General features: G+C 56.0%; 1 protein-coding gene across 1 annotated transcript; it reads left to right on the forward strand.

The window, feature by feature from the left end:
- The first annotated feature begins 49 nt into the window (after positions 1-49).
- TWF2 (twinfilin actin binding protein 2) lies at positions 50-22822 on the forward strand. Its single transcript, XM_066558322.1, has 9 exons — positions 50-149; positions 9952-10029; positions 13754-13932; positions 15226-15321; positions 16056-16160; positions 21088-21213; positions 21307-21457; positions 21866-21987; positions 22538-22822. Exons 1-9 carry the CDS (start codon positions 125-127, stop codon positions 22703-22705), a joined length of 1050 nt encoding a protein of 349 aa, XP_066414419.1. The 5' UTR covers positions 50-124; the 3' UTR covers positions 22706-22822.
- The last annotated feature ends 3474 nt before the right edge of the window (positions 22823-26296 follow it).

The raw sequence follows: 26296 nt of genomic DNA on the forward strand, positions 1-26296 counted from the left end.
CGGTCCCGCCCCGGGGCGGCGCGGAGCGGAGCGGCCCCGCGCTCCGGAACGGGCGGTGCTGCCTGCCCAGCCGTTTCCTGCCCGGGACGCGGCGGAGCCGAGCGGAGCGGAGCCGAGCGGAGCCATGACTCACCAGACCGGCATCCACGGTGAGCGGCGCCCCCGCCGAGCGCTCGGGTCCCCCCGGCCCATCCCGGGGGCTGCCCCCGCCGCTCGGCCCCCGCCCCGGGCCGGGCTGCCCCGCTGCGCCCCCGGCATCGGCACCCCCGGGGCCGCGCCCCGCGCATCCCCGGCCCCGCCGCGGCGGACTGCGGGCGCTGTCGCGACAGCGGCGGCGATGGGGGCGATGAGATGAAGATTCGAGTCCATCGATTCTTCGGTTGAACCCCCGCAGGCGGGTTTCCTGCGGTTAGCGGGGGAGGGGGACACTGAGTCAGGCTCGGAGGGAGCGTTTGGGTGCCGGCAGGAGGTGCGGGAGGGGGCTCACCCCGGGGTGCCGCCGGTGCGGGGCTCTCCCGCATCCTTTGTCTGGGCTGATGCTCAGCACCCGCCGCGACGTGCTCGGACAGATGTGTCACGCTCGTCTGCCTGGCCGCAGCCCCGGCCACCGCTCCCTTGCCCACGGGGATGCTCGGCCCCAGCTGCTCCCTAGCCCGGGAGAGCTGCGGAGAGCCCGAGTGAATTCCTGCTTCCCGGTTTCTCCGCCCGCTCCCCACTGGACCCAGCCAGCACCCCGACACAACGGCTTCTGCATTTCTGAGTGTGCTTGGTGCATGACTGACTGTGTGTCCTCACGGTATTTCCCTCCTGCCCCTCGCCTCGCCAGCTCAATTAGCAATATTAATCAGGAGTAGAGGTGCTGCATAATTTATGTAAGCGAATCAATATGCGAGCAGGGATGTGAGAGCAGCTGCCCCTGGAGCCCTGCTCTGTGCAGTCGGGTGTGAATCCAGCCCGCAGCGTGTCCCGGGAGGGAGCTGGGACAGTGGCCTCGCAGCTCCCTCTGGCCAGCACCTTTGTGCCAGGGTGGGGATTTGTGTCTGCTGGTCCTTCGTGGCAAGAGCATCCTTGTTCCTCCAGATCATCCTTCCCCTCCAGTTGCTTCTGGAGGGGCTGTAGCTGAGAAGTGGCCAGTGATGATGCTTAGATGTTCCTCCTGCTTGTGCTCAGGAGAGCTGGTGGTTCTTGATGGTGTTTGGGTTCTGGTTCATTGCTTCTGGCTTAAACTGAGATCCTGAAGCACATGCTCTAATTAAATCTTCCTTATTTTGTAAAAATACAACAATAATTTAAAAAGTTCAAAATCAGCAGGATGGAGCCCTGCACCCACCCGAGCTCTGGGTGTGCTGGCCCCATCTGCAGAGCTGTCCATGGGGTCTGGGCAGGCAGGGCCTGTGGCACTGTGTGCCCCTGGAGGCTGCTGCCTGTTGCTCTCTGGCCGTGCCCGGCTGCTCCTGTGCTGCTGGTGCTGTCCTTCCTGGCACCCTGCAGCTGCCAGGGAGGGAGATGTGCCAGCTTGGCTCTCTCTGAGAGCACTGACCTTGGCTGACCTTGGTTGCCCACTGCTTGGCAAGCTGTGCCCAGTGCTGGGAGTCACGGCTGCCCGTGGGACGTGACGTGCCCTGTCAGCGGGAAAGGGGAAGGGACTCCACTTCCCCCAAGGAGCTGCAGTGCAGGGAGGGGATGGACATGATGACTGCTCTGGCAGCAGATTCCTGGGCTGGGGTGGAGTAAAATCCCCCCTGTGGTTATGGAAAATAGCTTGTGTTGGGTGGTCTCTGTCACAGCATCCTGGACATCTCTGGGCTCTCTCTCCGTGCCCTGTTGCGCTGTCTCTCTTCCGGGAAGCTGCTGTTTCTTCTCTGAATGCAAATCTGCCCCTCCAACACCTGTGATGCACAACTGGGGTGCCCCAGGCTTTAAGGGAACCCCCCCTTCGAGGTGGGTTTGGGATATTTCAGTCTGCCCCACCCCGTCATGGTGATTGAATTATTCTGTTTGCTCAGCAAAGAGCAGATTCCATATCAAATGAGGAAGAGCAATCCCACTGCTACTTTCATCCCCTCTGCTGAAGCACTGAGGTCTCTTGTTTGTTAGGAGGAGGAATTATTCACTTCTTCCTGGTTTCTGGGGCCTCGTTATCTTTGTGTGCACCCAGCAGTTTCTGTTTCTTCATTCCCATTTCTCTCACATTTTCAGGAAGACATCTGCTCCCAGGGGAATTAGGATCAGGTTCTGCAGCTGGCTTAGGGGAGGTTGCAGACAAGCTGGGAGGAGGGATTTTGCTCGACACAGTGCTAGATCTGTGTGAGGCAGGGTGACGTGGTGGTGGGGAACCCCCAGAGCAGAGACACTCCCACGTCATCCCAGCTTTTGGGGAGAAACAGGTGCAGAGGAAGCTCTGACAGTGAGAGCTGGGGGGTCAGGGAGTGCAATCAAGCCTGAGCCTTTCATGCAGGGGCAAGAGGCTAATTATTATTTTTTTAGGTATCTCAGGCAGCTCTCTTGAAGGTGCTGGCAAGAAAACCAGGCTGCCATGGAGACTGCCAGGCTGGGGAGGCGGTTGGAAGCTCTCAAAGGGTGCTGTGGGCTTCCTGGGGCTGGAAACCTGCTTTTTAGCTACAGCTGGGAGGACTCATTGAGTGGTTTTGCAGTCCCTATTTTGCTCTGAGTAGCATTAGCATTAGATTGGAACAGCATTTGCTGCCTGAGCTGAGAACCTTGGGGAGGCGGTGCTGAACCGGGGCTTTGATGCTGGTGGGAGGTCATCTGCTTTCAGTTGCTTCTGGGATCTCTTTCAAGACCACTGGGTAGAGAGAAAAAGTCTCTTAGAGGGTATTTTTTTCATCTAGAAAGTAGAGAAATCAAATGCATTTTGTTTCTTCAACCCAAAAATAGAGTTTGGTACCTGCTCTTTCTGGGGGAGGTGGGAAGAGCTGGGCGTAGGGGAGGACCTTTGCTCCCATCCACAGGGGAGCTGCCACTTTGCCCCAGGATCTTGCTTTGGGAATGCATCTGGTAGGAGTGGATGTTTGCTTCAGGAGGAGCATAACCATGGTGCACATGGGCAGGAATGCTGTCAGATGGGTAAAAAAAGAGCATAAGGTGGGAGCCAGGAGCTGCTGGGTCTGCCAAAGTCTTAGTGGAAAGCAGGCAGATTCCTGTCTCTCTAGTGAGAAGAAAGAAGGACCTTCTCTGTCCATCCAGCACATCATTAGCCCCTCTCCTCTGGCTGTGCTGGGAGGCAGCACTGGCTCCTGAGGCACCTGGATGCACAAATTTGGGGGGCAGCTTTGGAATGCTGGAGGTACCCCCTAAGCAGAGACATGTCACAAAGTGCCATCAGTGAAAGAGGAGAAGGAGAAGGAGAAGGGGTGGCTGGTTCATGGCCCCTTTTATCCATGGGGAGCAGAGGGCACTGGGCTGCTGCAAGGATATTTTTGAGGAGCCAGACCCAGTCTCTTTTCTGGGGCCACCTTGGAGGTGGATGGGGAGGTACGGCCCATGTCCAAGTGGGGGCATGTCAGGATGGCCAGAGGGGCAGCGCCGGTGGCAGACCAGATCAATGAGATGTCAAACCCCTTGAATGAAGCAGTGGTGGGATGGAGGAAATCCTTTGGAAAGTGTGCAGTGAGCCTAAATGCAATGAGATCGTGGCCATGGTCTGTCCCTGGGTGCCTGCCCCCTGCAGTGCACAAACCAGTGCTGCACTGGTGCCTTTACTGGATGGAGAAAGGAGCAGCAGCCAGCAGCTTCTGCAGGCAAGGACAGACCGTGCACCACCACTCTGCCCCAGGATCCAGCTGATGCTGCCTGCAGGGTGAGTGCTGCCTACCCTGGAGCAAGGGATGAGGAACTCCAATCCAAGGTGGCAAAGTGCAGACAAGACAGGTCCTGGGCACACATGGAAAATCAGGTGTTGAGAAGCAAATGTCTTGTGTCAGGCAGGTGGCTGAAAGTCTCTGAGTGGGATTTGCACTAAGGACCAGGAGCTGTCCATGTGAAATCCTGCAGGAATACAGTCTAGCCCCACAAAAAATTGGGAGAAAAGCTTTGAAGCTTTGCTTGTCTCCTCTCTTGCTCCCTTTCCCCCCCTGCCCCACTCCCTTCTTTCTATTTTCTTCTGACATCTGTAGCTTTTTTCCTCAGAAAAGATTCCCTGCAAGGACATATTTATTTTTTCCATGGTGAGGAATAAAATCCTCTTACTGCTTAAACTGGCCAACCGTGTCCATCGGCAGAAAAGCTTTCTGCAGCAGCGAGTTGAGCAGGCACTGCCTAAAGGAGTTACACTGGGATAGACTGAAAAGAAGGAATTTTAGCAGCTGCAAAAGCTATTTTGTGCCTGTTGCAGTTGTATCATTTCCTGGCTGCCCAGACCAGGAGCTGGGCAGGGCTGTCTGGGCAGGGAAGGTGTGGGTAATGCAGCTATAACCATGTTTTATTCATCACCATCTTGACTTCTGTCTGGCCACACATCCCTGGAACTTGGACAAGTTTTGCTTGGGTTTGTGGCTGGATTTTTGGCTGAGTTTCCCTGTTACATCCCAGGCACGCTGTGCCCCGGACAGTGAAAGGGAAGCAGCCGCTTGCAGTCGCATCGAGTTGAAGAAGATGTCCGGGGAATGAAAGATTGATGGCCCGGGGCTCGGGTTTCCCGCCGGGAGGGCAGGGTGGCCGGGTGTACTGGGAGAGGCATCTGTTTCAGGGAGCATGTATTATTGATCTGGGGGCCACGGGGAAGGGTCAAACCAGCAAAAACCTGCTGTGCCCCAACAAGTGGGCGACAGGCTGGAGGAGGGGGGGATGCTGTGGCTGTCACCTCCATCCCTGTCCCGCGGTGCTTCCCCGGGGATTGCGCGGGCGGCTCTGCCGGCATCCCCAGGAGAGAGGGACCCTTGCTGTGGCCACGGTGCCATCAGTCCCTGTGCCCCCCCGGTGCCATCAGTGCCTCTGTGCCCCCCCGGTGCCATCAGTGCCTCTGTGCCCCTCCAGTGCCATCAGTGCCTCTGTGCCCCCCCGGTGCCATCAGTGCCTCTGTGCCCCTCCAGTGCCATCAGTGCCTCTGTGCCCCCCCGGTGCCATCAGTGCCTCTGTGCCCCTCCAGTGCCATCAGTGCCTCTGTGCCCCCCCGGTGCCATCAGTGCCTCTGTGCCCCTCCAGTGCCATCAGTGCCTCTGTGCCCCCCCGGTGCCATCAGTGCCTCTGTGCCCCCCCAGTGCCATCAGTGCCTCTGTGCCCCCCCAGTGCCATCAGTGCCTGTGCTCCCCCGGTGCCATCAGTGCCTCTGTGCCCCCTCCCTGGTGCCATCAGTGCCCCTCTGTCCCCTCCAGTGTCATCAGTGCCTCTGTGCCCCCCCAGTGCCATCAGTGCCTGTGCTCCCCCGGTGCCATCAGTGCCTCTGTGCCCCCTTGGTGCCATCAGTACCTCTGTGCCCCCCCGGTGCCATCAGTGCCTCTGTGCCCCCTCCCTGGTGCCATCAGTGCCTCTGTGCCCCCCTGGGCTCCCTGGGGCTGTAACCAGCAGAAGAGGCTCAGTCTGGGGCAGTGTTTGGCACGGTGGTACCCACAAGCAGCATCGTTCAGCAGCTTAAACAAGAGCCATGCTTCAGGCTCTGGAATCTCCTGGGGATTGATCCCAGCACAGGGCAGCCCTCTGGCTGCCAGCAGCCTGTCTGCCAGGAGGTGCAAGGATCTGGCTGCCCTGCTTCTGCCTGAGCTGGGGGAATGCAGGCTTTGCTCTGAATGCACCTTTTGCTCAGTGCTGCCCGAGGCCTGGCACTGTCCTGCCCTCCTCCCACAGCTCCAGTTCTCCTCTGGCACTTTGCCTGCAGGGTCAGGGCCACCTGAAGGCCACTGCTGGCCAGCCACCACCTCCCTGCCACACTGTGGGCTGCCACACCAGCCTGGGTGCCCCGGTGCCATCAGCTGGCTCTGCTCAGCCCTCCACCCCAAATGGAGGTGCCACTGGGCTGGGAGGCTGTGTGGGACAAGGGGACCTGGGACCTGCTGTTATCAGGCTTCTAAAGGCTGTTTGTGCACAGGGGACAGCTCACCTGCAACCTACAAACAGGTGGGAGAGGGAGGAGCTGCAGGACTCAGTGGCTGAAGGAGGTTTTGGGCTGGGGTGTGTGTGCTCACCAGGTCTGCCATGAGGGTCAGCAGCAGGGCTGCCTTGTAGAAAGGCCAGAAGGTTCCTCAGATGCCTCTGGGCTCACACTGCCTCAAAGCAGCAACATCCATTTTTCGGGGCAGGGATGGAGACATGGTGTCCTTCCCAGGGTTTGGGCACCCTCATCATGAGTTTTCCCAAACACCACAGTGGGTCTTGATGTTCCTGACTGGAAAACCAGTACAAACTGTTCATAGTTTTTCTTCTCCTCCCTGGGCTGACCAGCTGCAGCTCCTGCACGCTGTGCCCTCTGGCCCAGGTGCTGTGTGTGCTGTGCCTGGCTCCTTGCATGATGCTGGGTGTGCTGTTGGTGCTGTGCCTGCAGCCTTGTCAGCACCAGATAAGGTGGTCATGCTCTTGTTTGTGCCTTCACCAATGGCTGTGCCTGCAGCAGTGTGAAGTGACTAACCTGGGCTTGGCTTGTCACCCACCTCTCTTTGGAGCTGCTGGACCCTGCCCTGTCTGGTCCTTTCTCCAGTTATGGTACTTTGCTTCCTATTGAATTTCATCCTATTTCTTTTTTTCCCAGCCCATTTCTCCAGTCTCCTGAGAGAACGCTGAGTTTTTCTCCAGTGCACACTTGCATCTCCTCTAGCTTCCCACCTTACAGCTGCAGGAAGCACTATTGCAGCTGCCAGAAGTGTTCATGGAGATGTGGATAAAGCTGCACCCACCCCAGGTGCCCAGGACACCTGCTCGATCCCAGCTCTGATCCCTCCCTGAGTGAGTTACCCATGCAGTTCTGTGTCTGTGCCATGGAGGTTCAGCACCCCCATGTTCCCAGGCTGGCATCTGACACTTGGAGACACTTAGAAGCTGAGCTGAGACCCCTGAAGCCCACAGGTGTCTGGCTCTGCTGGAGGAAGCATGAGGGATCTCATGCATCTTGGCCTCAGCAGATCCACACTGGCTGTAGCCTGGCTTGGATTTGTTTCTGGATTATTTGTTCCAGGATTTTCCAGGAACCCATGTCTAGAGGGTGAGTTGGACGTGTGGGTCCCTTTCAGTCCTGTTGCTCCTCCCTCTCCCTTGGTTTTTATGGTTTCCTCACACATGGGTTTTTCAGCTCTTGAGCTGTATCCTGGAGACCTCCTGGCAGGGGATGCCATGAGGCACCATCTCCAGGGTGAGGTCTCCTCCAGCTCTTCCTCCAGAGCCAACTGTGGACTTCTCTATTAATATTTCAGGCACACAAGCCATCTCATCAAGTCTGCTGTGCCAGTTAAGTGGTAATCATGCCCTAATGAAGCAGTGCTGAGCTCGTGCTCAAACCTTCCCTGGTTTATTCCTCTCCCTCCTCACTGGCTCTTGGCTCTGCGTTGTGAGAGGCAGAAGGGGACGTTGGAGACATGCTGGTTTTTATGTAAATGAAAATTCCTTAAAAAAAAACAAAAACAGCAGAATTAAATCTTGCAAGCCCCCTCTGAGGTTATTTTGAAAGCTTTGCTGCTGTCTCCTCTGGAAATATTCTCCCTCCTTGGAAGATCTTGTGGTATTTCCTGTGGTGCTCTTGGCTTCTCGGGCAGCATCCAGGCTTTTCCTCACCCCCCTCAACCCCTGGGTACCTACACAGACCCCAGTGCTTGGCTGTCATTGTCAGCCACTCACCTGCCAGTCATCCTGGCTGTCAATCTGCAGGGCACTCCTAGCATTTCCAAGTGGGCTGCAGGGTTGCATTTGCCCAGACTCCTGATTTTCCAGACCCCCCACCTGCCTTTGGGTTCTGGGAAGGATGGGGTCACACTGGAGGGATTTGCAAGCTGGTCAGTGCTGTAGAGCTCTGCTATTTCTTCCCTGAAGTTGATGCTGTGGAAACATCCAAGAGTGATGTTGTTCTCTCATAGTTTTGCAGTGTAACAGGAGTTGGTGAAACTTGATGCTTATTATGAGTTTTGTCTCCTGCATGGGGTTTCCTGGGTGTTTAAATGTTTTTTTCTCTTCCTCTTCCGCCTTGTGTGTGTGTGCAATAACCACAGATGCTGCCAGAAGGAAACTGCCACTCTCACCAGGGAAAAGGGCTGAAAATATCAGAATATCCTTGGCTGGGCACAGCAGGAGCAGGCTGAGCTCCCAGCTGGCACTGGGAGAGGGTGAATGTCTGCCCTGGGAACTGGGAGAGCTACATGCCCTGATGCTGCTGGAGGGAGCCTGCTTCTGGTGGGATTACACCAGCAAACCTTCTGTTTGTCCCCTGACATGCCATTAAGGAGTGACATGCCTTTGCTGGGGTGTCTGTGTGCCCATCCCTGCAGGCTCCTGTCAGGATGGCATCTCTGGGCCTGTATGGGAGCTGCTGCCTGCAGGGAGCCAGCTGGGAGCTCTCCCTGGCCTGTGCCTCTCCTCTCGTGGGAGGAGGATTCAGCACCCCCTGATCAGGGCAGGCTGTGAGCTGTGAGCATCACAGAGGTGTCACTGTGGGGACAGGCAGGAGTGCCCTGGGAGCTCCCCAGGGATTCCTCCTCCCTCGGGGCTGGGGAGCTCTGGCAGTGCCCCAGCCCAGGGTCTGCCTGCAGGGACTGCGGGCAGCACTCAGTGACAGTCGGTGGCTGCTCGTGTCCCTTGAGCAGTGCTGGTGACATTGGGGCTCCTCTGGGGCTGTGCCAAGGGTGGCACCCAGCGCTGGAGGGACTGCAGGGGATGGATATGGCCCTTGTAGGGATGGTTTCCTCTGCCATGTGCCTTAGCTGTGGGTGCTCTTGGGCTCCAGGCTCCTCCCTGCTGCTGGCACAGCAAAGCCCCAGGAATGGAGGGGCTGCTGATGGAGATTCCAAGCCCAGGTCCTGGTCTGGGCTAAGGGGTGTCTGCCCAGGTCTCTGATCTTTGCAATATCAGTTTCTTGAGTATTTCTAAAACCACAGCAGCTTTTGAAGTCACAGGGCCCCCTTTGCTGCACGGCTGCATCCAGGAAAGGGCTTGGGTGGCTTTAGGGGAAGCCAGGCCAGGAGATGATCCTTGTTGGGGGGTTGGCCCCTCAGAGCCACATCTCCTGGGCTTTGCTTTCACACAGAGCATGTCCTGGGTGGCACGGGGAGCTCTGTGCCAGTGATGCTTCAGGGAGGGCAGATGAAGCCTCCAGAGCTGGCTGGAGGCTGCTCCTTCACTGTCCCGTGCCTCCAGCCGCCTCCTGGTAGCATGCTGAGGATTGGTTGCCATTGCCTGGTGCTCAGGGAGTGGGGTGAGGAGGAGTGCTCCCCAAAACTCTTCCCAAAAGCCTTCTGCAATCCAAACCCTGCCAGCTCCAGAGCAGAACCCTGGGGCTGTTCCTTTCCCTTCCCCACGGGCTCAGCTTCAAACCAGCATGTCCAGTTTGGAGCTGTGCTGGTTCCCAGCCGCTGGGAGCAGCATCCTGCCGTGTGTCACCAGCCTGCCAGGGCACCACAGCCCGCCAGGACATCCTGCAGCCACCCCTGCCGCTCTGTAAAGCCAATCAACTTGTCACTTGAGCTCTCCCTGCCTGCACTGGCCAAGCCACCGTCTAAATTTGGGTGATTATGTTCACCCAGGCCAAGTATCAGGTTCTCTGGGTCACATGTGCTCCCTCCCAGCTGCTATTTAACTCTGGTGCCGCAGGGAGACGCGGCACTTCTCTCCCAGCTTTTGGGGTTTTCTGTTGTTGTTATTTTTTATTAGAATTTTTTTGGCACCAGAGATTTAATTATTATTTTTTTTAAGTTTAAAATTTCTGTCCTGCCAAGTTGGTCCCCTTTCTGGTCAGTCACTAAGCAACCCAGCACCTGCTTTGATTGCTGAATCTGATCACGATGTTTTTGGTTCTTTCAGCCACCACAGAATTGAGGGACTTTTTTGCCAAAGCCCGAAATGGTTCAGTTCGGCTCATCAAGGTCATCATTGAGGACGGTAAGTCCCATTTTTAGGTGCTTTGATTTACACTCTGTCTGTTCTCTGGTTCCTCTCCTCCTTTCTTCCTCACCACTGCGGTGCCAGCTTGTGTTCTTGTAAACCTCAAGGAAAATGCTGCTGGGGCTTCTGGGCATGTGGCAACGCAGACCTGAAATGCAAGCCCAAACTTTGGCTGTGCTGCTGAGCAGCTCTTGGAGCCCCAGGCCAGCTCCAGGGGGGAGCAGTGACTTTGCCAGCAGAGCAATACCAGCCTGGGGTCGGTGCTCTCTGGGGGCTTTTGCTGCTGCTGTGTCATGTTTTATTATGGGATCCCCGTGGCAGGCTGCTGCAGGGAGCCTGGGACCTTTGTTGGGGGTGATGCACAGGGATCTTCTTCCTGGGATGTGCCATCCCACAGCTGGCAAGGAGATGGGCAGGGGGGTGCTGGTGGCTCAAGGCCTGCAGTGGCATCCTGTGAGGAATGCCAGACTGAGACCCATCCCATCCCATCCCATCCCATCCCAGGGCTGCCCCTAGCCCAGGATACAGGCTGGCACCAACCTCACCCGTGTTTGTCCCATGGAATGGCTCCTTTGGGTGCCCTTTGCATGTGTCAAGCAAGAGAGCAGAGCTGAGCACTGATTGCGTGTTCCAGGGGCGGGGAGCTGCCCTGGTGTAGGTTTTCCATCACCTCAGCCTCATACAATTGCATATGAATGACTTGTTTCTCCAGCAGCAGCAGGGACATTACTGCCATGCCAAGCTGCTGTCACCACCTCCCCTGGGTGGGCCACCAGAGCAAACACCGAGGTGGATGTGGTTGTAAGGAGCCTGTGGTCATAAGGAGCCCACCTGACCTTTGGAGAGGCCACAACGTCCTGTTCAGAAGAGCAGCATGACTGGAAATGCATGGGACACATCCATGGAACTGCAGCAGCAGGGCCCAGCAGTGTTGGCTTTGGCCTTGGCAAGGTCCCCACTGTTGGGGGGTGAAACATCCACATCGTTTCTCTGGAGTGTCTTTGACAACAATTTTGTGCTCTCAGCTTCTTTTGCTTTTCTAAAGTGGGAGTGAGGTTTGTGTTAGGATAAGTCATGCCTGTCCCTAAGCCTGGACTTGGGATGCTCAGGGCTTGTTCTGCTGGTTTTGGGTTGTGGCTGCTGATGCCAGTGAGGGAGACTTTTTATTACCAATGGAAAACATTTCCCACCATCTCTGCTGTGGCTGAAAGGGATGGTTTATCTGTGCATTGCCAGCAGCAGGGCCAGCACTGTGCTGTCACACAGGGGACACCAGCCTGCTGGGCAGGCTGCCTGGGCACTCAGAGTGGCCAGGCAGATGTCACAGACAGACAGACAGACAGACAGATGCTCACCCTGGAAGGGAGGTGTCCAGAGCAGCCTGGGGAGGACATGCCAGCTGCCCTGCCTGCACAGGGGATGTGGAAGGGGAGCCTCCCTCTCTGCTGGATGGCTGCAGCACCTTTTGCCCTGTGGAGAATTTGTCTTGGGGCATTTTGGAGCAGGCAAGAGTGAGTAGAAGGAGAGGAAGATGGTGCAAGGAACCTTATGGCAGATGCTCTGTGTCCAGGCAGCTCCAAGGCCACCATTGTGGCTGAGTGACCCTTTGGGAGCAATTGGAGAGGTTGTTTTTCCTTTGAAGGGCTACTGGCAAGAGCTGAGATTGGAAGGAGGAGGGAGTAGGGGAGCAGGATGTGCACCAAGGCTCAGCAGCAGTTTCCTGCTGTGAGAGCAGCTTGTGCTCCTGCTGTTTTTAGATGATGCTCTGCTCCTCACTGCCAGCAGGATTTGGGACAAGATTGGCTTTGTGGACTTCCCTGTTGGATGCATTTCTTTACTCACAGGTGGTGGTGTACCCTGAGTTTTGCAGATTGGCACCCACCAGAGCTGCAGGCAGGGTTGTAGAGGCATTTCAGAGCAGGACAGGGAGTGCTGGGGGCACCTGAGAGCCAGAAACGCTCCCAGCTCTGCTTTTCCAGCAGCAGCCCCTGGGACAAACAGAGCCTGACACAGCCAGTGCTGTGTAACTCTCCTGAAGGGAGTCTGCTCTGAGTTTCCCCTTTCTGACACTGCCCAAGGAGTAAAATTTGTCCCTGAATGGATTGAGCAAACTGCAAAGAGCTCGGGGGAGAGGTGAGGGCTGCCAGCTCCCAGCAGCACGGCCGGGTCAGGCTGAGTCACAGCCCGGGAATAGCCCGGGGTGACTCAGCACTGATCGCTCTGTGAGTGAGGTGTTGGGTTGTTTTGCAGACAGAGATACCCTCGAGCTGCCAGTGGGTTTGGCCCCGCGAAATCCCTGCAGTTTCTTCTTTGTGATGCACAAATCCATTCGCAGAGCTTTGTGTTTATTTTAGGAGTACACTGAGGTTTTTGTGCTTCCCTTTCTCCAAACAGGTAGTTTTGGAAAAGGTAAAGTATTTCAAGCACCTTGTTCTGTGCTGTCCTTGTTACTGAACCAGCAACTTGTGCCACCCATGCACCAGTAACTGGATTGAGTAGTGGTGGCAGATGCCAGGGCAGGGCAGGGGAGGGCCCTGCTGTCACAGGGGATGGCCTGCCTGGGTGGGAACAAGGGGTGGGTAATTCCCCCCAAACCCTTCATTCCTCAACTGTTTTCCTTAAAAGCTTTCCTGCTGTGAGATCTGGAGCTGCTGAGCTGAATGGGTTGGGAGGGAGAGGGTTGTGCCCCAGCCAAGGGGCTCCCTGGCTCCCAGTGGGCAGAGGTCCTGGCAGGGCATGGCCTCAAGTGCTAATTGCCCAAAGCCCCAAAACATTTTGCTTTGGCACCTCCAGAATTTCCTACATCTTGTTCTGAGTCCTGTAATCTTCCCCCAGACCTTTCTGCAGCTACAAATGGAGTAGAAATAGAGGCTGTTTTCCAGCAACCTATGCTGGTATCCCCAGCACCCCCACTTTTCCACCCAGCCATGCCAAAGCTTGACTTGACCCTTGCCAGGGTGTGGATTCATGTCTGTAGGATGCCTGCACCAGTGTTTGAATCCCAGCTGAGCAGTGCCCGGCTCACAGGGCTCCCAGTCCCACTGCCCCTGGGGTAGCAGCTGAAAATGATGCCCTGAGGTGTGTGTGAAATGCACAGGTTGTTTCCAGAGGCTGGGGCTCTCCTGCCAGCATGGTCCCCTCCAGGCTGGGGACTGTGGGACATCCCTGCTGCCCACAGACATGGGCTTTGGGTATCAGCTCTGATTTTGACCCCTGTGAGTTACAGGGAATCCAATGGGAGCAGCTTTGGCTCATCACCCTGGATTTTGCTGAGACCATTACTCTTCTCAGCACCCAAAATGTTGGTGGTTCTCTGTGTTCCTGGTGAGGTGTTCTAGTGACCCTAGGGCTTGTCCAGGTGGGGTGGGGGAGCTCTTGTGAGTGAGGAGGGGTGGGTGGGACTGCAGAGCTGGAGGGAGCAGGAGGGAAGGAATCCACAGGTGATCACCAGAGAGACTTTGCTGTGGGAAACACAGAAAGGGAAGAGAAGTTTGACAGGGGGCTGGCCAAAAACCAGCCCTCCACAGCAGCCACAGCCCCCTGGTCTCTCCTGGTGGAAATGTACACTCCTGCACGTGGCTTGAGGTCACAATTTGTTCTTCTGCAGTACAGCGTCACTGTTGGTGGTGGAGCTGCCATGAACCCTTAGTGAGCCACCACCTGGTCCTGGAGAAGAGCCTTGCTTTGGTGTAACCCCACGTCTGCTGTGTTCTCCTTGCAGAGCAGCTCGTGCTGGGAGCCCACAAGGAGCTGTCCCGGCGCTGGGACACCGACTATGACACCTTGGTGCTGCCCCTGCTGGATGAGCAGCAGCCCTGCTACGTCCTGTACCGCCTGGACAGCCAGAACGCCCAGGGCTACGAGTGGCTCTTCATCTCCTGGTCCCCCGACAGCTCCCCGGTGAGCCCCAGCCCCTGGCACCCACCTGGGGACAGGGACCTGCCCGGGGAGGGACAGGGACAGGGGGTGCTGGCCATGGGGACTGTGCCCTGGGGCTGGGGAGGAGCATTCACACCCTGGTGGTTGAGAAATGGAGGCTGCTGTGGGGATGGGGAATGTTTTAAGACACAAAGAGATACACTGGGACTGTGTCTCTGTCCTATTTCAGTGCTAGTGAGGAGATGGAGGAGCTGGGATGTGGAGGGGGGAGTGGTGTGGACCATGAGGCCAGGATGGAGACAGCCCACCATGGCTCTGGCCATTGCTGGCAAGAGCTGGCACTGATTTGCCTCCAGCCTGGCCCTGCTCTGCTTGAGGCTGTTGCAGAGTGGCTGCCAGCCCTTCTCCAGGCCTTGCTCCAAAATCAGCTGGTGGAGAGTGACACAAAAGGGCTGCTTGGAGGGGAAGCAGGTTTAGAGGATGTCAGTGGTACAGCTTGGAAAATACCATCCTGTTGAGCACAACAGCTGAAATTTACTGATGTGTTAACTATATACATATTTGTATATGTTATATATGTATATGTATATGTGTGTATATATATATTCCTATGTATTTATTTATTATGTATTTATTGTAATCTATAAGCTAGATAGATTTACTGCCACATTAATACATGCACTGATCACATATATAAAAATATGTATATAAGTGCACCAGTGTATATAAGTGCACCACATATATAAAAATATGTATACAAGTGATATATATGTAATTTTATAAGCATGTGCATACTTGTGCATGTGTACATGTACATATACAGGTGCATATGTAATAATATATTTTTAAAATATGTATATCTTTCAACAAACCACAGGGGCTCTTACTGCAGAAGCACAGTGTGCCCAGGAGAACTTGCCAAAGCTCTTCCCTGCATTTTGCAGAATGATGCAATAGAAGTGCCAAAGGCAAAAGTCACTTTTAAGTGGGTCTGTGGTATTTGTGCCTCCTCTAACCCAGGTGCTGGTGGGAAATGGTGCTCTGGAGCTCAGGGACTGGAAAGCAAAGCATGGAATAAACTGTTGGGTTGTGGGCAGCTCTTGGCAAGGCTGCAGCCCCAGAAATAGTGCTGGTGGGTTTTTCCAGCTGATCCCTACCTGGGGCTGCTGCCATTAAAACTCAGACCCAGCCAGAAACTCGGTGGGTGCTGCCAGGAGAGGCTGAGGTGTGTGGGGCCCGTGGTGGGGTGGTGGCTGTGAGCACTGGGCCCCCTCTGGTCCCCTGTGTGACAGCAGTGCCCCCCTGTCCTGGCAGGTCCGGCTGAAGATGCTCTATGCTGCCACCAGAGCCACTGTGAAGAAGGAGTTTGGTGGGGGGCACATAAAGGACGAGATGTTTGGCACAGTGAAGGTACTGTGGTGGGTCCTGGGCTCTGACCTGAGCTTCAGAGCCTGCCCAGAGCTCAGTGTGAGCGGGTGGGTGTGGGATGCTGGTGTGTGGTGAGGGAGCAGCAGGGTGTTGGTCCTCCACGCTGCTCTCTGCACGGCCAGTGCTGCTCTCTGCTGCCTGCACGGCCTGGTCTGTGACAGGGAGCTGGGAGAGGCGGGAGGGAGGCTGTGACATGTGGAGCTTTGTGCTGAATGGCAGAGGAGGTGCCAGGTGGTGGCAGTGTCACTCCAGCAGCCAGAGCTGCTCCACACCGGGGTTAGCCCCTGCCTTGCATGGAGGTTTCTCCTCCCCTTTCATGGGCACAGGGAGCTGCACAGCCGGGGCCATCAGTCCTGCTGGGGCCTCTGGTGCTGGTGGAAGCCAGGGAACATTCCTGCTCTTCTCCAAGGTCCCTCTGCTGCTCCTGGGCTACGGGCTCTGCCTTTCCCTCTCACTTCCATGCTCATGAGCCTCATGAAACAGCCAGAGGAGCCCACTGCCACAGCCATGGGTGACTGGGGAAGGGCAGGGGTGTCAGGAAACACAAATGGAGTGTGGGATTTGCATGGAGGAATCTGAGAGCCTCAAGGTTGGTCCTGCTGGTCAGGAGGGAGCCTGAGACTCTCTGGGTCACTCAGACTCAGCTCAAGGCTGGGGGCACACCCAGCCCTGCAGCAGTGCCCACCTGTGACAGCTGCCCTGTGCCCTGTCTGCAGGAGGACGTGTCCCTGAGCGGGTACCAGAAGCACGTGTCCTCCTGCTCTGCCCCCGCCCCGCTGACCGCAGCCGAGCAGGAGCTCCAGCAGATCCGCATCAACGAGGTGGGTGTGCTGCAGGTGGTGTCCAACAGCAGGGATGGTGTGCTGCAGGTGGTGTCCAACAGCAGGGATGGTGTCCAACAGCAGGGATGGTGTCCAACAGCTGGGATGGTGTCCAACAGCTGGGATGGTGTGCTGCAGGTGGTGTCCAACAGCTGGGATGGTGTCCAACAGCTGGGATGGTGTGCTGCAGGTGGTGTCCAACAGCAGGGATGGTGTCCAGCAGGGCAGGGTGACCAGCAGGGGTGGGTGTCCATCAGGGCTGGGTATCCAACAGCCCTGGGAGAGGAGCCTGAGGCCCTCTGGGCACAAAGGGATGGAGGATGCAGGGAGTGAGCATCCAGCTAAAAGGGATGGCTCATTTTTACTTCACTCTCTGCCGTTTAAACCATTCCTGCCCTTCTCAAGGTGGATGAGCACCCTCACAGTCAGACTGGTACCATAAAGAGGAATTTACACTATTCTTTTTTTTTTCCCTTGCTTGGACATGAGCTCAGGCCTGTGTTTTGCTGACAGTCAGAAGTGGTTTGGGGTTGAAAGCAGGTCTGTAACCTGTGGGTATTGGAGCAAAAGCCAGAGCTGAGTTTGAGGATGGGGAAAGCAGGAAGAATTCAGGCTTATCTTTGAACTGCAGCAGCAGCAGCATCCTCTCCCATACACTTCCTTTCTCTCTATAAATACAAGGGATGCTGTCCCAAGAAATACAGATCTTAGCCTGTATTTGAGGCTTATGTGCTGGAAAGGATGGGAAGTGGTGCACTTCCACAGGTAGGGCTGGGGGCACATAAGGCTGTGTCACCATTGCTCCCTGCTGGCATTTCACAGCCTCTGTGGTGCTGTGACACACTGAGGCAGAAAAAGGGGTGTGCTCACTGTTGGGGAGACCACTTGGAAGCAGTATTTTGTTTTGGGATGGGGGAATTTCCCTCAGATGCATGGAAAGCTTTCCTCTCTAGAGGAGCATCCCTGTCCTCTGCCTGTGCTGGGGCTGTGGCTCTCAGGGGTGGCTCAGGACATTGTGTGAGGTGTGAAGCCAATCAGCCCCATGGCATTCATTGATAGCACAGGTGAGACAGGAGGTTTCTGCCTGTCAAAGCAGGTCTGGGGGTGATTTCCACCTGCCAGAGCAGGTCTGCAGGTGGCAGAGTTGAGGGACATTTGGGAGATGCTACCAAGGGGTGCTCTCCACCAGGTGGGTCTTAGGGGAGTTATCCCAGCTCCCAGCCTGGAGGGCAGAATTTGTTCTGCAGGATCCAAGGAGATGCCCATGTTTGGAGAAGAGAGAGGTGCTGATGGTGACTGTGGTTTGTTTGGCACCTTGAGACATCTGGACTTGATAATCCTTGGGGGTCCCTTTTGACTCAGCTCATTCTGTGGTCTGCCTTCACCTTGTCTGGCCTGTGCTGCAGGATTGAGTAGTTTGGGGGGCTGCTGGGTATGTTTTACAGAGCTGTATGGCCCAGGTAAGTGGTGCTTGTGATGCTCATTGATCTGCCTCATTCTCCTTCCCTCCCACCCTTGCCTTTGGGAGATGCAGCTCCTGATGGAGGTGCTGCTGCTCTCTGGTGTGTTGGGGGTTATTTTAAGGGTGCATGGTCCCCTGTGTCAGCCTGGGCCACAGGGAGGAGCACTGACATTGAGACAGAGATGAAGATGGATATATTTTTGCCTGTGGATTTAAAGGTGGGAAGCAGCCACGTGCTGGGTGTGCTGAGGGGTCTCTGTGTTGGTGTCACAGCCTGGTACAGTGATGCTTCCAGCCTTGTTCATTGCCTGCAGCTTGCAGGGTCCAGGGCCCTGTGCAACCCCTTGTGTTCAGCCAATCCATTAGGATTTCAGAAGTGGCACAAGGGACATGGTTTCTTTAAAAGCCACCAGCCCATGAGGCTTTGCTGTGCCCCTCACCTGGAGCTGCTCCTGGGCCCCACTCCCCTCTCCTGTCACTCTGCTGACCACAGCCTTCCAAGGTGTCTTGGGCAGACTTGCAGCCTTCACCCCACACATGGCTGTGTTTCTGGTCAGGAGAAGCTGCTTGGGCTCCTCCCCAGCCACCAGGTGAGTGTGGAGAGGGGATGGGAAGGGCAGGACAGCCCAAAGGGTGAGGGCTGCAGGGCAGCAGAGTGGCCTTTGACACTGAGCAAGGAAGGGCTCAGGTTTGCACATCCCCCAGGGAGCTGCCCAGCCCTTGGCAAAGCAGGTTTTGGGCTGGGGTTTGAGGATTGGAGGGGCAGAGGTGATGTGATGCGTTAACCCCCTTTCTGACAGCTGGGTGGGAGCTCATGGAAATTTGCCACTGCTGTAAATGTGTGTATATTTTTACTAGCTGGAAAATGCCAGCATTACTGAGCTGATCGTTGTCACAGACCGTGGGCTAAGAAACAGCTTTGAGCTTGGCACTGAGCTCAGCACCCACGGCTGGGGAGTCTTTGTAGAAGTGGTGCAGGATCAGAAGCAAGGGTGGAGGGGGAGCTGGGCATATCCCACTGGCAGGCCTGTGGGGCAGAGGAAGGCAGCCTTGGAGCTGGGGGAGAAGGCAGGAGAATTGAGGAGAAACAAAGGTGAGGGTGCCATTGCAGTGTGTCCTTCACAGCTGCCTGCAGTGCTGGTGGTGCTTCACCAGAACCCTCCCATGAGGACTTTGCCATGAAACAGAAATGCTCCTCAGGCAGGGTCAGCACCACACCAGGGAGGAGGGAAGAGGAGGAGAAAATCTCACCCTAAAGAAAAGGGGATAAAACAGCCTCCAGGCAAGCCTGCTGCTGGCAAGGTTGGGAGGCTGGGATGCAGCACATGCTCAGCTGTCCCATGCACTGCTCCCAGGCTGTGCCCTGGGGAGTGCTCAGGCAGCCAGATTTGAATGTTTCTGAAAAGGGAAGGAGTAGAAAAGGCAGAGGTGTATGGGGGAGTTGATGTTGCTGGGACAAATTTCCACCTCCTGGTGTTTTTGGACTTCAGTGTGCTTTGTGTCAGAGCTGAGGTCTCTGTGGTCCCACTGTAACTCTCCTGGTCTTCCTGCATTTATGGGAGACGAAGCTGGGGTTCTGGAGGTTGTAATGTCCTTGTGCTGCACCTCTCCACAGGGTGGGACCAGGGGAACTTGTGTTTGTCCTGAATCCCTGAAGGGGTGCTTGCCTCAGGCCCTTGCTGGTGCCAGGGCAGCCTGGGGGATGGAGGTCAGCTGGACTTGGTGCCCACCTGAGCAATCATTTCCCTTTCCTGAGAGCTGCACATCAACACCCTGCTCATCCTCCAGGATGCTTGGCATGGATAGGGGCCTGGGCATTTTTTTTCCCTCACAAACCTTCCATATATGCTCCTTAGTGGAGGATAGCCCAAAAGCTGTTGCTGCAAGTGCTGGAACTCCTCCAGACCCTGGACTGGGGCCACCCTGAGTGGGGAGCCAGGAGGAGATGGGTCAGGGATGGGCTCTGCACAGGGATGTTGCTGGAGACCCTGCATGCCCAGGCTTGGGGCTGCACTGGCATCTCCTGTGTTGTTTTTTGCTGCTCTCCCTGCCCCACGTGGCTGGGATCAGCCTTGCCTGTGCTCCAGCAGGGGTGCTGCAGCTCCCTCCTCCTGGCACATCGGTGTGTCCCTCCCCTTCTGCTGTCACATCCCCCTCCTGTGCCATTGACAGTGTGTCTCCTCTCCCCACGCTCTCTCAGGATTCCTGCTCCCAAGGCTCGAGCACTGAGATGGTAGGCAGCTCTGCTCTGCTCTGCTCTGCTCTGCTGGCTTGGTGCCTGGTTTCTCCCCCTCCTGGCAGTGTTTTCCTGCATGCTCTGCCCCAGGCATCTGGCTCCATCCTGTCCCCAGGGTGTGGGGCTGTGTGGGGCTGCTGTGACAGAGGGCAGCCTGTAACAGCACCCACCTTGGTGCTGCCGAGTGGTTTTGAGATGTCAGCTCCAGCTCTTGTGTTTCTCTTGGCATGCCTTGACTTCTGTTCCTTTTCTCTATCAGGGGGAGGGAAATGAAGAAAGAAAAAAAAAAATAAAAACAACCATAAAGGTTGGACTCTATCCCAAATCCCCCAAACTGATCCCAAAGGAAAGGGACCCACGCTCACTGCAGGGTACTGGGATAGTGTTGTGGAGTGCTTCCCTGGGAGGGGGTCTGGAGGTGGGAGGGGCTCCTCTGCCATGGGGTGACCCCGTGTCCCTGTATTCTGTGGCAGATGGTGGGGGGCTGTTGCTGCTGCCCATCGCTGGTAGAGTACCCCGACCCCGAGGAGGTATGGTGTGCCCCCCGTGTCTGCCCTGCTCCCAGCCCCGCCAGGGACCCTGCTGGGCCTGCCTGGAGCCTCCTGCAGCCTTTTCATGTCTCTGCAATCTCTTTCTCTCCCCTCTCTGAAGTGGGGTTTGGTCTCCTGGACGAGGGGGTTTGCTGGGGATATGACTGGCAGCTTCTGCCTTGTAGGGGTTGGGAAAACAGCATCTGGGATCTTTGTGAGCTGTGGATCTCCAGTCCCCAGCTCTGGCGTTGGAGGGATGTCTGTCTGCTGCAGTACAACCCACTGAGGAGGGTGGGGTGCCCAGCTGAGGGCTGTGATTATTCCAGGGCTTCCCCTGTCACCCACAGGTTGCAGCTGGAGATGATCAGAGAGGAGGTGTGCCAGTGCTGGTCACAGCATCCCTGCAGGGATTCCCTGGGGAATGTTGGTTTTGAGCTGGTGTTTGCTGAGAGTGAAGCAGGAGGTGTGGGGGTGCATGGCTGGGCTGGGTGATGTCCTGGAGAGGTGGGATGGTGACAGGCACCACCATCCTGAGCCTGGCTGACTCTCATGGTTTAATGCCATGATCCCTGTGGGACAGGTGTCAGACACCTCCTTGGAGGAGAAGCCTTTAGCTGCAGAACCAGCTGGTTTTCCTGTTCCTCCCTTCCCCACGCTTTTTCACTGTGCCCTGACGCTGGAGGTGGTCTCCATCCCCAGGTGAAGACGGAGATCAGCGTGGAGAGCAAGCACCAGACGCTGCAGGGCCTGGCCTTCCCCCTGCAGCTGGATGCCCAGCAAGCCATCCAGGCTCTCAAGCAGAAGAAAATCAACTACATCCAGCTGGTAGGTCCCTCACATGGCTTCTCTGTGCCCCACTCCCCACATCCTGCTGCTGTCTCTCACTCCCATCTGCTCCCTGTCCCCTCTGTCCATCAGAAGCTGGATCTGGAGCGGGAGACCATCGACCTGGTGCACACGAGCCCCACGGAGATCTCTGACCTGCCCAAGAGGGTCCCCCAGGACTCTGCTCGCTACCATTTCTTCCTCTACAAGCACTCACACGAGGGAGATTACCTGGAGTCTGTTGGTGAGAGCCTCAGCACTGGGAAGGGCCGCTTTGAGCCTGTGCCAGTCCCTGTTTTTCCTGGACCACTGGTTGCATGGAGAGCAGGCAGGGATGGGCACAGGGATGGTGCATAGGGAGCCTCGAGTCAGTTCCCTCCCATGGTGGGTGCTGCAAACCCTTTGGTGCCATGTGCAGGGCAGGTCTCTGGGTGCTGCCCCAGAGCACTTGGTGGTGGTGGTTTGGTTTCCTCCAGTGTTGTGGGGGCACCAGGGGGGATTTGGGAGGGGAGATGGATGGGGTGGCTCACCCTCTGTTGCTGGATGTTGTCTGGCACTCTGGGCTGGAGGAGCTGTGAGCAGGGTGGGATGCAGCCGGTGCTCCCTGGCCATGGGCCTGGGCAGTGCCACAAGCCCTGCTCTGTTTTTGCAGTCTTTATCTACTCCATGCCCGGGTACAAGTGCAGCATCAAGGAGCGCATGCTCTACTCCAGCTGCAAGAGCCGGTTGCTGGACACGGTGGAGCAGGAGTTTTGCTTGGAGATAGCCAAGAAGGTGAGAGTGACCCCCCCAGAGGTGATGGAGCTGGACACTGCCAAGGGGCTGTGCTGCAGCTTTAGTTCAGCCCCTCTGATGGGCTTGGGGGGGAGCTGGGTGTCCCAAAGTGGGTGTCTGTGACTGTGTTCGCAGGGGTCCCAGGATGAGGGAAGAGATGAGAATGTTGACTCCATGTTTCAGAAGGCTTGATTTATTATTTTATGATATATATTATATTAAAACTATACTAAAAGAATAGAAGAAAGGATTTCATCAGAAGGCTAGCTAAGAATAGCAAAAGAAAGAATGATAGCAAAGGCTTGTGGCTCGGACTCTCTGTCAGAGCCAGCTCACTGTGATTGGCCATTAATTAGAAACAACCACATGAGACCAGTCACAGATGCACCTGTTGCATGCTACAACAGCAGATAACCATTGTTTACATTTTGTTCCTGGGGCCTCTCAGCTTCTCAGGAGGAAAAATCCTAAGGAAAGGATTTTTCACAAAAGATGTCTGTGACATGTGTCAAACCCCACGGGAGCTGCTGAGCCCGTTTCCATTTCCCAGATTGAGATTGACGACGGGGCGGAGCTGACGGCGGAGTTCCTGTACGAGGAGGTGCACCCCAAGCAGCACGCCTTCAAGCAGGCCTTCGCCAAGCCCCGGGGGCCCGTGGGCAAGCGGGGACAGAAGCGGCTGATCAAGGGCCCGGGCGAGAACGGCGAGGACAGTTAGACCCGCGGGCGGGCACGGACACCATCCCTGCGGCGCTTCCCGCCCTCCTCTCCGCTGACCTGGGGATCTTTCCCTCCATCTCAGCTGTTTTTTTGGTTTTTTACCTTTTTTTTTTTTTTTTTTCCTGTTTCATTCCTTTTTTAAACATCTGGATGGCTTGTTGCACCTGGGGGCAGGGTGGTGGGCAGGGTTCAGGGTGGGTGGTCGCGGGTTCTGTTCCTCGTGTCCTTGTGCGAGCCCCGGGGCAGCAGAGCCACGTCCCCAGCCTTGCTCCTGTCCCCCTCAGGGTCACAGCCACTGCTCTCGGTGTCCCCTGGGTGACTGAAGGACACACTCACCTGAAAGCTGCTCTATGCAAAGGGAAGGGGGTTGGGGATTCCTGTTTGAAAAGAGAAAATGCTTCTTTCCCTGTCCCCCCCAGCCTCCAGACTCTGTTCCCCTGTCCTACTCTTGGTGTGCACGGCCCCTCTGCCCCCGGCTGGAGCGATCCCACACCCGCTCAGGGTGTGGGCAGGACCCCCTGTGGGGTGGGCTTTGCTTCCTGTGGGATGGGAGCTTCTCCCTGCAGAGAGCCAGGCAGCGGGAGGTGGAAGTTCCCCACTGAGTCCTGAGCTCAGCCTGGACCTGGAGAAAGGTGACTCTGCCTTTGGGTGATGTTTGCTTCTCCTTTTTGAACTGCTCCAGTAAGGTTTTCCCCCTCAGAAGGAGCTGTTACAGCCCTGACTCGGCCCTATCCCTGTTTAGGATGGGATCTGGGGGGTTCCTGAGCCCTGGTCCCCCATCTCCATTCCCCAGCCCCCACCATTTCCTTGCCCCCAGGTTCTCAGCTGGGTCTGTGGGCTGGGGCAGCCCCGTGTCTCAATAATCACGTGGGCTACTCCAAATCCTTGTGTGGGGGAGCATGACAGCCCCTGTGTGCCCTGGGGGTGTCCCCAGCCACCAAGGGCCATCATAAACTCCACGGTCTGAGCCTGGCACTGTGATTTGGGCTGCACTGGGGGCAGAGCACCTTGCTGCTGGGTACCAGCAAGGGCTTGAGAGCCACCTGCCTCCCTGAGAGGATGGCAAAGGGGTCAGTGAAACCTGCCCTCTGCTTTCCAGCTGTGGCAGTGAACGTCCAGATGTTGCCTCGGTGGAGTCAGGGGGTTGAGGCTGGGAGGAGCAGAGCACACTGTACTGAACGCTGTATTTTCTAAAGAATAAAGTATTTTTAAAACAGTCTGATGCTCTTTGGAGGTCCCCTGGGTTCCCCATATTTGGGCATTTAGCAGCTGTGAGCTCTGGAGCTGCAAAGCAAATTGCTTGGACATTGTGAGCTGGGAGCCAGCAACTCTCACAACCCACCTGCCCTGGCTGAGTGCAGCCCTCACCACCTTGAAGGACATCCACAATCCAGGGGTCTGGCACAACCACCGTGCCTGGCAGAGGTTTTTACACTGAGCCACTCCAGCAGTGCCCAGGATTGAGCTGGCTGCAGGAGGCAGCATCCCTGCTCAGCCCAGCTTTCCTTATTTTAATAAGGAAAAGGCTGGTGATTTTGCAAGGTTGTGAAGATGCCCCTGGGGCTGTTCTCTTGCCTGGAGTGAATTCCTGCCTGGCCATGAGGAGGGAAGGCAGGAGGATGCAGAGCCAAGAGAAGAATTGGGAATGCGGTGGGATCTGCCTCCGTCCTAGGCTCCTCACCCAGGTCAGAGCATTGCCATGTCTTGGCTTTACCCTTTACATCCTGTGCCCAGGATGAGGTGGAAGATTTGCAAAGCCAGCTGTAAAATGTTTTTTAAAAAAGGTTTAATGCAAAAAAAAAAAAAAAAAAAAAATCCAGCCCTGAATCAGTTTCTTTTTGCCATGGAGGAGAAGGAGGGAAGATCTGCTATGCAGGAAGCAGCCTCAGTGCAGGAAAGCTCCCTCTGTATATAAATGCTAATAAGCCTGGCTGATGCCACCAGAGTCATTTGACAAGCTGAGTCACCCTTCTCCTTCAGATCTTCCTCCCCTTCTGTGCTCAGTAATTTTTAGCTTGCCCAAATAGTGAGGGGGAGTGAGGCTGTGCCCCTTTTCCCACCTGTCCCATGCACTGCCCCCACCCCCTGCCATGCAGCCATTGCAGGTGACAGCCCCCTGTGCCAAAGGCCCGTGGTCATGGGAGAGATGGCCAGGAGCAGCCCAAAGCCTGGGCACCCTTCCCATCCTATCTCATCCTGTCTCTTGCCCCATCCCATTCCATGTCCTTTCCTATCCTCCAGCCCTTTCTTCATCTTCCATCCCTTCCTATTCTGTTCTCACCTGTCCCCTCACATCCTATCTCATGTCCTCCATCTCTTCCCATCTCACGCTTTCCTTTCCTGTCCCAGCTTCTCTTTAAGGTTTGAGCTAAAAGTCTCTGCTGCTGCTGCAGAAGACCTGGGGTTTGAGGCAATGCTTGGGAAAGCCACATTTGGCCAGCAGTGGCTTGTGCCACCTGAGGGCACGTGGCATTTGCCTGGCTGGGCAGGGGACAGCAGGGCACTGCCTCTTTCAAAGAGAAGGGGCAGCTGCAAGGGGCTGTGGCTGAGCACCACACCCAGCCTGAGTGCTCAGGGCTTTTAAGATTCACACACAAAGGTTCATGGACTCCACAGCAAATGAGCTGCAGAGTAAATGATAGGACTGTGATGCTTTTCTTTATGGGATTCCCACATGGAAAAGGGCAAAATCTCAGAGGAGCTGACACCTTTGGCTTCCACTCCCCTGAGATCTGGAGCAGAGGGGCTGCAAATGAGTTACACCTGGTTGTAAGCTGAATATGTAAATTAAGAGTCAATTGGCACCTGGGCTATGAAAGCTCAGGTGCCTGTGGGAAAGGAAGATGAGTCTTTGCCCTCCCTACAATCCTTGGGGAATGGCAGGAAGCAGGTAGGAGCAGCAGGGAGGGAAAGGCTGTTTACCTGGGGGGTAAGGATATCTGGGATCAGCCCCCTGGGACTGTGCAGGGTTGGGAGGAGGGTGTCTAACCTAACCTAGGATGATGAGGGCTTGGGATCAAGCTGGAGGGTGGCTGGGGCACAGAATGTCCTAAATAAGCAGGAGTCCAGCTGTGCTGTGGTGGGCTAGCAGCTGTGGGCCAGGGGCTACCTTGCATTAGGCTTTTGCTGCCTTGTGCCAGTGTGTGCCCCAACAAGAGTGGTTAGTGGTGAGTCCACACTCACATCCCCCATCTCAGCTGCTGGCAGCAGGCCGGGGTGCAATGCAAGGGGTGTGTCCCAAAATAAATGGGTGCAAAGCATCAGGGATGGCAGAGCTGTGGGTTTGGGGGTGTCAGTAATGCCATGGTAGGAAGGGAAGCCCCTGCAGCTCCTGCCAGCAATGGGGAACACGTGCTCCTGCTTGCACCTGGAATGGTTTAGCTGCTCCTGTAGCACCTGGGGTTTCTCCTTTGTGTAAATAGGTTGGGAAATGGAGGGGGTGTGAGTTTAGGGCTATGCAACATTTCACTAGATCAATTGTTTTGGCCCAGACAAATGTTAGCCATGGCTTTATGGCTGCATTCCTGCTTCCTCACTCTGCCACTGCCATTGTCTGACCTTAAACATATTTTACTGATTACTTCCTCTA

This window comes from Molothrus aeneus, chromosome 12 (genome assembly GCF_037042795.1).
Source record: "Molothrus aeneus isolate 106 chromosome 12, BPBGC_Maene_1.0, whole genome shotgun sequence".
In the NCBI taxonomy this organism is placed as follows: domain Eukaryota; kingdom Metazoa; phylum Chordata; class Aves; order Passeriformes; family Icteridae; genus Molothrus; species Molothrus aeneus.

Coding starts and splice junctions, on each gene's coding strand:
- TWF2 (XM_066558322.1), top strand. CDS start 125: ATGACTCACCAGACCGGCATCCACG. Junction 15,322..16,055: donor AGATGTTTGGCACAGTGAAG/GTACTGTGGTGG, acceptor CCCTGTCTGCAG/GAGGACGTGTCCCTGAGCGG. Junction 21,988..22,537: donor GCTTGGAGATAGCCAAGAAG/GTGAGAGTGACC, acceptor TCCATTTCCCAG/ATTGAGATTGACGACGGGGC.